Consider the following 11,544-nt stretch of genomic DNA (forward strand, 5'->3'; position numbering starts at 1 on the left):
ATAAATGTTCTATCCGCTCAAGATCTTTCCTGGCTCAGAAAGTACATACGATAATCCTTCTATAAAGCACATAATTTTTTTTTAATTAAGTTCCTCTCTCCTAAGTGAATTTTGAACAAATACTGAAAGAAGATTGAGGCCACCACACAATTCGTCTGCCCGGAAGAAGGCATCTTCCGGCCTTAGGTACTACTAACTACCTGCCACCCAAACTATTTATTTTTCTTTTTATTTTCCCACTCTTTTAGCACCTTTAAGGACAGGATGAAGGGCAGGAAGAGGGTATCCCAAACCAGAGCGATAAGGGTTAATCATTTCTGACCTCTTGGGGTCCTGCCCAGACCCATCCTCTCTGGGACCAGCTGCCACCCCTCCTGTTGGAGAAGGTGACTTGTTCTGGTCACTGACTAAAAGAGGACGCTTCCTTAATCCAAACAAGCCCTTGGCTGGCAACGCCAGGCACTGCAGCAAGGCCTGGCCATGGGCACAGACAGGCAGCTGAGTTCCTTGCAAGGGGATTTATTTATGATCTTGTGGAGCGGAGCGTTTGGAAGAGTGTGCTGGCTCGGCTTCCTCCTGTTTACTCCTGAGGCCCCAGCTCCTAATGGAGCCATTTCCCCACCTCCTTCTCCAGCTTTCAGAGGACCAGGCAAAGCCATGGTCCCCAGCACACCCTACTCCAGGGGTCTCTGCCTTTCAGGGGCAACTAGTTTATTCTTCGTCATCCCCAGGAGGGGTGTCCCTGACCCTCTCCCCTGCGGCTACTGTCAGTCCAATATCCACCTGTTCCTTGGGCTCTGATCTCATCAATACAGAACCAGCAAAACTGCCCAGGATGTCCTATTTGCCTCCCACTGCCAGGCCTGTGCCCCAGTGCTTTCCGCTTTCCTGGAACTGGGCTGGACTGCAGCTGTCAGGTAGGTAGGGTGCCACCAGGCACGACTCGGCAGCCTCACTCCCAGCAAGGTCACTGAAACGTGGAAAAGTAAACCCTGAACTTTTGACACCCTGGAGTTTGCCTGTTTTTTCAGACATTTACAAAAAAAAAAAAAAAAAAAAAAAAAAAATTCCCTTGCTGGAGCTGACACTGAAGCAGCAAAGGGCAGTTCTCCGCACTAAGAGACGGTGCCAAAATCACAAAGCTCTTCCTTTACACTTGGGCTCCACTGTGTCGATTCCTTCCTCTCTGCACCCCTCCAACCCGCCCCCCCCCCCCGCATTCTTCCTAACTCGGCTGGCCGCTTGATCTTCGCTCCTCTGTATCTAGTCTGTAGTACACTCCCCCCTGCCCACCCAACGGGACGCATCTGGAATTTTACAGCGGAGCTGGGTCCCTTAAAGACACCCCAAGTCCCGGCAGGGAACCAGCTGGCTTGCCCCTTTCTCAGCAGCCCGGGAGGGCTCGCGGGGGAGGGGGTCGCATCCCATCCACCCACGGACACAGGAAAAGCCGGCAAGGTTAGCCCATCCCACCTCCGTCCACGGTCCTCTCCTGAGCCACCCGGAAAGCAAATCCCACCCCCACTGCGGCTTTCGGAGGTCCCCACCTCGGCTCGGCTCCTGAGGCTGCTCCGCTTGGGTCGGAGCAGGACATCCTTAAAGTCCAGCTTGAGGTCGGCATCTATGCGGGGCATGGTGCGGATCGGCGCGCTGGGGCAGGCGCGGCTGAGAGCGGGCACCTCCTTCCTGCAGCGCGGGCGCCGGGCGGCGGAGGGGGCTGGGGGCGGGGCGAGGGGCGGGGCTGGGTAGGGGGCGGGGCGGAGAAGCGCGGCTGGGGGGGGCGGGGCCAGGACGGAGGGCGGGGCTAGAGAGGGGCGGGGCTAGAGAGGGGCGGGGCCGCCTGCGGGTGGCCGGGCCCGGGCAGTGGGGCGCGCACGCTGCGCCCTGGGGCGGCGGGGTCCTGTGGCTGCGCTCGCCCCGCCCCCTTGCTCCGTAGGGGGCCCTTCCCGGGCCTCCGCTCCCCGCTCCCCTGCAATCGTAGAGGAAGGGGAGACGGGGCGGGGGTGCGGACAGAGTAGAGAGACACCAATGCTCAGAAAGTCAGCCAGCCTGACATTTTTAACAGACCCCCCCCCCCCCCCCGCCCCTCCGATTGCGCTTACAAGCCTCGTCTTCCTGTGCTGACCGCATGGGTGGGGGTCACCACTGGGAGGACCGGGGAATGCATATCGTCACAGGCCACACCGAGGTCCGCGCCCCCCCAGGGAGGAGACTTGTGTGACCGCCTCACCAGAGGGAAAAAGCTGCTCCCTGGGAGGTTTGTTTCTTTCTCTAATTCCAAGCTCTGTGCGCCGGCCGGGTGCTGAGTCAGACCTATGGCATGCCAAAGAATAAACCCTGGGGAGGCTAGATAGAATTAAGGAAAACTGTGGGCAGGTAAATCTATGGCAACGATGGGGATGAGGCAATTTTTGTATCCCCTTTGGATTTCAGGGGTGTATCTGTTGGGATAAAAGCAGTGAAGTGTATAGTCAGCGCAGGTCCTGGGGTTTGAGGGACCTGAATCCCCTCTGAGTGTTATCTGTCAGTTTATTTTTAATCCACTTGTTGAGTTGGCTTTATTATACGTTAAGATGTGAGTAAATGCTTGGCCTGCACCTTCTCAGTCACTCAAAACAACCCCCCCCCCAAGAGGGAGCCACCTTGCAGATTAGGCAAATGAGGATCACATTAAGGAAATGACTCGCCCATGCTCGCTTTAAAGTGAAATATAAATCGCTCAGTTAAAACTTCCTGCGGTCTTAGCTAGAGCTGCACAAGTCCCACCACCTCTCTGCCTGGGTTCAAAACTTGACCCCACCACTTTCCAGCTGAGTGACCTTGGGGAGTCACTTTATTTGTTTAAACCTCAGGGGTTTTTTTATAGGTTAAGAGGAAGGGAGGAAAAAGATTTAATGTTGTTTCCCAGGCTTTTGTAAGAATTAAGCTGCATGCATGTGTGTCTAGGCAAAATTTATAGACCCTGAATTGTTGAATCACTCTTTTGTGCTCCTGAAACTAATATAACACTGTATATTAACTGGTGTGAGACACAAAGGCAGAGAAAAATTATGCAATCTCTTTACTACCTACAGCCTATTGACAAGTCCTTGAAACAGGCAGAGTGACATTCCTCTAGGGATTCAACTGTCTCCATGTTAACACTTTGCTAAAGGCAAAAGGCAATTTTAGCCCAATCCCCAGGACCCTGTGAGTCTACTTTAACATATAAAACTCCCCTTAGAAATTTCCTTTATTTCTAAGCCCCTCAGGATACATATTGACAATCATCCCCCAAGCATATGACCCACCGATATACATCTGAAGGGTCTCATGACTCAGGCTTCATTAGGTGGTAATAAATGATCTTTTCCTAACAATAGCCAGCCCCCTTAAGGTCCTGGAAACCTTGCCTCCAAAATTCCTTAGAGACCTATGCTCTCCCTAACCCTCTCCCAACTTGAAAGTATATAATGGGCCACTCCTCATGACCCTTGCCGCTCTTCCTGCCCAAGGGGCCTGTCCCCGTGCTTTAATAAAACCACCTTTTCGCACCAAAGACATCTCAAGAATTCTGTCTTGGCCATGGGCTTTGAAACTAAGCGCCTTTTCCAGTATCATATGGCACCCAAACGTGGGACTTTGAGTCCAGAGTCTCATCTGAACTCTGAGTCATGTTGCAAACTTGGTGCTTTCTCTCCTCTTCCTTTACTCTTCCTCCAGGGGCTCTTCAAGGAGTGTGGTCTTATTGGAACACTTTCATGTCGATGGCTCAGGCTGTAATCCTCTAGCCCATGCCTCCTCTACCGGGAGGAGAAAGCCTGCCTTGGGCTGGAGGTTAGTACCCTGACCAGGATGGTAATAAGACCTAAAAACTTGATGCCCTCTCTTTATTCCTGTCCTTATACAAAATTGTCTGTCTTGGGCAAGGGACAGCCACCTAAATCACCAGGACGGCTGCCAATCCTAAGACTCTCGTGTGAGGTTTCCTCCTCATTGATCTAATGCAATCCGCTTCACAACCCTGGTCAAGCCACTTCTGGCCCTGGGACCTCCACTGGGAGCCAGCTGAAATCAGTACCCGATTGAATTAAAACCCACTGGCAACCATTTCCTAGGGGAGTTGGCTGTAAGGACTATAAGTGTTGGAACATCTCGTAGATCATGATGGATTTCTCTCTTTACTGCTTTCCATCAGTGTTCTCTACTAACTATTTAAGCTACAAAATTTGGTAATTTACTCTTATAAAACTTTTCTAGTGTTCTCCATGGGTTAAAAACGGCGGTTTTTCTGTCCATATGCCAGGCATCCATCTGTTGCATAGGAAGCCATGGGGAAGCAGGGGTACACGAGCATCCCTCCTACAGGGGCCTTTATCGACAGCAGTGGTCATAAGTGATTTTGTTCGGGGGATGCCTCAAGTGGCTTTGACACCAGGAACATCTGACATATCCTGCATGTGGGACACCATCTGGAGAGTCAGGAAATTGACCTTCTCTTTTCTTCAGTCCCCAAGGACTCTCCCTTGGGGTGCCTTTGTAACCCACTGGAAACAACTCAGACTGCCAAACTAAGGAAAGGGCTGAGCTCCTGTAACACTGCATGGCCTCAGTAGGATCGTCAGCAGGTCTCTTCTGCAGGAAACAGGGCAAGTGGATGGAGGTACCCTAGGTCCATTCTAGGCTTTCAGGCTCTACATCAGGACCTGGACCTACAGTTCTCTTGTAGAACATCTTTGGTGGTAATCAGACCAGTAAACTCCCTCCTGATGTATTGGATGCTAATTATCTAAATAGGCGTCCTCCAAGTAATCCTAGGCCACCCTAGCAAAGGGGGCACTGGCTCTATCACTGTTCCTCCTCCTAATAGATATGCGACATTCTCACTAATTTCCCAGGTTAATGACTATAATTGGAGCCAACTATGGTTAGTCTATCTAGGGTCAGGGACTTTAAGGAATATTCCCGAGCAGCTGCCAAAACTCTCTTTGATTGGGGGAAATTCCCTGCCTTCTCCGGCCAGACATGGACTGCCCATTCCCCCTTGTTGTTGGGAAAATAAGGCATCTGTTCCTCTGTTGGAGCTGATGAACTCTAGAACCAGGTATCATTTCTCAGCCTTTGGGCAGCACTCTGCCTCCTCCACCACCCCCTCCCCCTTCTCCTGTTTGTGTACCACCTTGGGTGCAGCCTGCATAACTGGCTTCTAGATCATTCTCAGTGCTTCAGGCACCATGACTCCTCCTCCCCTCACTGTCAAGAAGCAAGAAGAGCATCTCCTGAACTTAACACTGCCCACTCCAGATTTCCCCACCAGCGTCTCAGGTAAAAATCGACAATGGGAAGGATCCAGGTGGAACATAATTCGGTATTTGAACTAATACCGAATTAAGTTTGCTGGTTTAGTTAAGACAGACATGACTTTAAAGTTATCAGCACTCAACGTGAAACTTTTATTCTATTGAGGTTTGCTGAAGGTCAAATAAGCTCATGTTATCTATTGCAATTTTAACAAATTGCAAGATGACTTAAATGATGGTTAATTGTCTCATCAAAGTTTTCGGGCATAATGATTAAGATAGCTTTCAAAGTCTCTGGTAACCTGCAACCTGGAAGTTTTGTTTGGATCATAAGTAGGATTAAATTCAGTGGACATCTAGGTCTTTTACAAATTAGATGAAGTGCTAAAGCACTGATTATGGACATCAGTTTGTGGTTTTGACTTCTTACTGCAAAAGAACTAACGATATTCAAATCTGTTGGCAAACATGCTTTGTGCTTAACTAGTTCATAAATTTGCCACCTAAAGAATCCTGCTGTGACAGTTTAAAATTGGTTACACCTTAGTTTTCACTGGGGACTAAGGTTTCTAAGAGTTAAAATTCTGCTAAATGTTATTAAGACTGATGGGAACAAGGGAAGCAACTCTTATGTAGAGAAGTAGGAGATATGTAAGAAAGATAGAAGGAATGGGAATGCATTTTTGTGGAAGGTAAAAGAAAGTAATTTTGTCCTAAATGAGACTGATTGTTTGGAAAGAAATGGCTTGGGACAAAATCTGAGTGCAAAAGAAAATTGTAGGTTTGTGAAGGGATATCCTTGGAAAGGAATTTTAGGTGTGGTCAGGATGGACTAAGACTGACGTGAGTGGATTCTAAAGTACACTGGTATAAGATTGAAAGTTTGCTTTCTCTCTGTTGAAAAAGGCAAGTTTTCTTGAATCGTTGGTTTGCTCTTGATAAAAAAAAAATGTAAATAGTTGTTTTCTCTTTCTCTTGCCCAGAAAAACCAGTTTCTCTGTTTCCTTTTATCGAGTCTTTAACATCCCTAATTCTATTTAGGCCTGTGCTTTAAAACTTTCTTTTTTTTTTTTTTTAAAGATTTACTTATTTATTCATGATAGACATAGAGAGAGAGAGAGGCAGAGACACAGGCAGAGGGAGAAGCAGGCTCCATGCCGGGAGCCCGATGCGGGACTTGATCCGGAGACCCCAGGATCACGCCCTGGGCCAAAGGCAGGCGCCAAACCGCTGAGCCACCCAGGGATCCCCTAAAACTTTCTAAGGTTTTAACAAACTTCCCCAAGATTTAAATTATGAACAAAGTGTTGACGACTAATTAGTCCTATTTGGTATGTGAAGTTCTGGTTAAGGAAACTTTCTCTTAAGGTATCTATGACTAACAGAAATGTGATAAACTATTCCCTTGTTAAGACATTGAAGCGTTTAACTTTTCTCTCAACCTGAACCCTCTGAAATTCAAAAAGGTCTCAGGAAGTATTCTTTCTTCCATGGTAATCATGGCCATTTGTGTAAGTTCAATAAGAATCTGTTCTCCTAACAGTACACCTTCGGAAACATTGGTTATTTCACCAAGGCTTTGACTGGAATGTCATATTTGAAAGAGACATGCATAGACTCAGATATGACCAAACAGTCTTAAGGAATAAGGTTGACTTTATGAAATCTGGACCCATAAAGCCCCTTGGAAATGTTGGCCTGATACTTTACTTACAGTGTTCCTAAAGAATGTCACTTCCTGGCAGGTGCAGGAACATCAGGATATATTGGGGACCTCGAGAAGAGGAATCCACCCACATCAGCATCTACAGGTATTGCAGGCATATCTGATGGCAAGCCCTGGGCTTGGCTTCTGGCCTGGAGAGGCTACTAAAAGTTCATCCTAGAGATTCCTTATAAAAGTTCCAGCAAAACAGATTTTTTTAAAGATCTATAATCTGGGACATCTGGGCAGCTCAGCGGTTGAGCATCTGCCTTTGACTCAGGACATGATCCCAGAATCCTGAGATCAAGTCCTGCATCAGGCTTCCTGCATGGAGCCTGCTTCTCCCTCTGCCTGTGTCTCTGACTCTCTCTCTGTGTCTCTCATCAATAAATAAATAAAATCTTTTTAATTATTTTTAAAAATAAAGATCTATAATCTATCACTATTCTTGCTGAGCTTATATAAATAATGAGGCCTAGTTTGTTAAAATTGAATTTGTTTTTCAAATAAGTTAATCTCAATTTGGCTATCTCTGGAAATGAGGGTTATTTTAGAGAGAAATATTATGTTTTGACAGCCCATCTTTGTGGATGTTGAATCCTAGCTCTAATTGTCTTTGAATGATGATTGCCTAAGCTTGACAACTTGAGGTTAACTTCAGAGAAATTGCCACAATAGCTCAGAGAGACAGTCTTCATGTTTTTTCTTCGATGAGGATAATAACAGGACCCCATGGGCATATGATGATTTAAACAACTGGGAAATGAGGTTGATTCCCCATAATGTATAATCCAGCTAGCACCTTGACCAGTTCTGTGGGGACAAGATGACCAAATCACTCCTTAAAAGCTAGAGGGCACCCCCAGTCTGTGGGGTTAACTATGGGCTTGTGGACATAATGGATGACTCCACTTTCCTTATCATTGGATTGGATGATGCATGTGGGATGCCCTTATCTCCTGAGATAAGTCTTCTCCCACTTGCCAATGATTCCCTATAATTAAGACATTGTTAAGTCTGGACCTCAAAGAAGGCTTCTTGATGGTTTCATCCCTCATAGTCATATTTATCCTAAATTCCACCTCTATTGATGTACAATTGCAAGTAAAGGCTTTAGCCATGGGACACCTGGGTGGCTCAGCAGTTGAGCATCTGCCTTCGGCTCAGGTTGTGATCCCGGGGTCCCAGGATCGAGTTCCACATCAGGCTCCCTGCGTGGAGCCTGCTTCTTCCTCTGCCTCTGTCTCTGTCTCTCTGTCTCTCATGAATAAATAAAATATTTTTTTTAAAAAAAGGCTTAAGCCAAGCATTCAGCAGCTCTCATGATAAAAGGAGCCTCAAAACTCACTACAGGACAGTCTCTGACTGTGATGACCTCACATCAGGTCCAGAGTGCCTTAGAGACCAAACCACCAATGGATGACGGGAGGCCAACTTATTAAATACCAGACTACATTTATAGATATGCCTGAAGTAATACTTGAAATCTGTCAAACTTTTCTTTTTTAAGATTTTATTTATTTATTTGAGAGAGAGTGAGAGAGAACATGAGCAGGGAGAGGGGCAGAGGAACCGGATGAGCTGAACAGGGACTCCATCCCAGGACTCCAGGGTCATGACCTGAGCGGACGGCAGATGCCCAACTGATTGAGCCACCCAGGTGACCCAAGACCTGTCAAACTTTAAACCCAACTATCCTTATGCCTGGACCTGACTACTGTACTTCTATAGAGCACAACTGTTCAGAGGATATTGGTCTTGTGTATTCTAGTCAACCAGATTTAAAAGATTCCCCAATCATAAATGCAGACAAGAATTAGTATACTAATGGCAATAGTTTCATGGAAGAGGAGATAAGAAAAGCTGGGTATGCACTCATGCTATGCAATTGCCTGAGCCTTAAAAAATTAATATTTGTACTGACTCCAAATATGCTTTCCCAGTCCTTCCTACAATGCCCATGGAGCAATGTGGAAGAAAAGGAGATTATTATTAAGCCATAACTCCCCAATCAAGGGGATTATTATTAAGCCATAACTCCCCAAATATAGGCCTGAAATTAGTACTTGTCTTGAGGCTGTACACCTACCTAAGGAGGTAGCTGTAATTTACCTGAAGGGACATCAGAGGATACGAACTTAGAATCTAAAGGAAATAATTCGGTAGACTGTGCAGCCAAGCAGGCACAAAATAAACAAATACTAAGTCTTTTACCAGCCTTTGCTCCAATAAAGTCCATAAGTCCAATCTATTCAGACCAAGAAAGGCATAGGACTGGCTTATTAATAGTGAGGAGAAATCTTTATACCCAAACATAACCAATGAAAGTTAATACAGGTTTTATACCAGGTTATTGCTATAGGTGACAAAAAATTTTCCTAAAAGAAATTGTCCCTAGATTTGGGCTCCTTTGGTCCCTAGAGAGTGACAGTGGGCCATCTCTTATTACAGAAATTTAAGAGATGGCCCTCCAAAATTGAATAGCCTTTGATATCTTGAAAGCAGTTAAAGGAGGCCCAGAATTAGATGACTGTCTCCTAATGGGACCCAATGGCTGTCCGGTTCTAACTTGTGGCCTTGGCTTCCCCAGGCTGGATAGGCCATTGTACTCTGGGTTTTGCCTGGATGCATGGACACATTATTAAAACCATAACCAACCCAGCCAACCTTCCAAATTTAAAACAACAGTGGACACATTCTGTTTTTCATTGGTGTGATCACCTAGCATTCATTTTTGTTCCCTCTTTGTTCTGGAGGATGTCATTTGGCATGTTGAAGCTCTTAATAAGTATATGGTCAAGGCCCTAAATAATACCTAAATAGTGTTTTTCTACTAAACACTGAAGTAACACAAATGCGTAAAGCAGTTCTACAAAATAGAACGGGAGTAGATGTTTTAACTGCTACACAAAGTGGAAAGTGTGCTATCACAATAACAAAATGCTGCATATGTGTTCCAGATTACCACAAAATATTTCTGGGTTTCTGACATGAATACTCAAATTGGCACTTTAAAGGATCCATCTTTCCTTTAATGATTGGTTAAATTACTGGACTGGAAGATTTTAATCAACTAACAAAGGACTCTTATCTGGGGTCCTCTGTTATTCTAATCATGTTTTGCGGGTTTTTCTCCCACAGTCTCTCCACTTGGTGCTGAGACTCCTTGGCTGCCATAACTTCAAGCCAACAGATGATCCCTTCCACTCGGGAAGATCCACACATGTGGTCTCCTTTGGATTCAGCTGCCTCTGCTTTCATAACTCCTAATCTATATAAGCCCCAACTGGCTCATGTTGACCCATAGGCAGGGACATCTCTATGCCCCTATTCAGCAGGAAGAAGTTACAGAAGATGAGACCTTCCACCCTCAGCAACTTTCAAGATTTAAGGGTCAAAATTGGTCAGGGGGGAAAGACGTGGGAAACAAAGACAGAAGAAAAATTATGCAATCTCTTTACTACCTACAGCCTATTGACAAGTCCTTGAAACAGGCAGAGTGACATTTCTCTAGGGATTCAACTGTCTCCATGTTAATACTTTGCTAAGGGCAAAAGGCAATCTTAGCCCAATCCCCAGGACTCTGTGAGTCTACTTTAACATATAAAAATCCCTTTAGAAATTTCTTTTATCTCTACCTCCCAAGACACATGTTGGCAATCATCCTCCAAGCATATGGCCCACTGATACACATCTGAAGGCTCTCATGACTCAGGTTTCATTAGGTGGTAATAAATGACCTTTCCAAGCAATAGCCAGCCCCCTCAAGGTCCTGGAAACCTTGCCTCCAAAGTTCCTTAGAGACCTACACTCTCCCTGACCCCCTCCCAACTTGAAAGTATATAACGGGCCACTCCTCATGACCCGTGCAGCTGTTCCTGCCCACGGGTCCTGTACCCGTGCTTTAATAAAACCACCATTTTACACCAAAGACATCTCAAGAATTCTTTCTTGGCCATCGGCTTCAAAACCTAGTGTCCGTTCCTACATCATCAACTAACTGGAATGAAAAAAAAACTTTAAAAAAAGTGTGCTGAAACAGGAAAAGAAACAAATTTATGTCCCCTACTTGCTCAGTAAACTGTAGCTCTTTATTTCAGATTACATGTTACCTAATGTGCCTTTTCAGCCTCAAACTAGATTCCTAACTGCCCAAAGGCAGGAGCCATACACTTTCTTACAGTGTCTGTAGCCTCCAACCATTGTCAGTGAACTCATAGTTGGTATGGCTGACCGGAAGGATACACCGCAATGTTCATTGAACCCAAATGTCTGCAAATGATAAGGGCCTTACTTAGCCCATCCCTCTTGCTCTCACTATCTCTGCCCCACAGGAAGTTCCTGAAGTTTCAGGGAAGGAAATGAAAATTATCAAGAAGAGAATGAAAGTAGCCATAACTAGTTGGGCCAACGACATTTTTAGGACTCTTGTCAAATCGCAAGCAGATGTGCTGCTTATTCCAAAATAGTAAAAGGGAACCTGATCTCATCTTGAGTTCCTAATTAAGAATCAAAGTAGGGATCCCTGGGTGGCGCAGCGGTTTAGCGCCTGCCTTTGGC

General features: G+C 45.8%; 1 protein-coding gene and 1 long non-coding RNA gene across 3 annotated transcripts in view; one reads left to right on the forward strand and one right to left on the reverse strand.

The window, feature by feature from the left end:
* The window catches only part of GMPR (guanosine monophosphate reductase), a 47,113-nt gene extending 45,382 nt beyond the window's left edge, over window positions 1–1,731 (reverse strand). Inside the window, exon 1 of the mRNA XM_072814249.1 lies at window positions 1,548–1,731. Coding sequence (XP_072670350.1) covers window positions 1,548–1,634 — 87 coding nt within the window. The 5' untranslated portion in view covers window positions 1,635–1,731. The remainder of the gene's footprint in view (window positions 1–1,547) is intronic.
* A 230-nt stretch (window positions 1,732–1,961) lies between these two features.
* LOC140626094 (uncharacterized) lies at window positions 1,962–10,915 on the forward strand. Of its 2 annotated transcripts, XR_012025308.1 has the most exons (3): window positions 1,962–2,257; window positions 7,025–7,090; window positions 10,126–10,915. It is a non-coding gene; the product is annotated as an uncharacterized lncRNA (long non-coding RNA). The 2 variants fall into 2 exon arrangements; XR_012025309.1 differs by lacking the exon at window positions 7,025–7,090 and having other exon boundaries at window positions 1,972–2,257.
* Window positions 10,916–11,544: the final 629 nt, after the last annotated feature.

Source organism: Canis lupus, chromosome 37 (assembly GCF_048164855.1).
Source record: "Canis lupus baileyi chromosome 37, mCanLup2.hap1, whole genome shotgun sequence".
Classification (NCBI taxonomy): domain Eukaryota; kingdom Metazoa; phylum Chordata; class Mammalia; order Carnivora; family Canidae; genus Canis; species Canis lupus.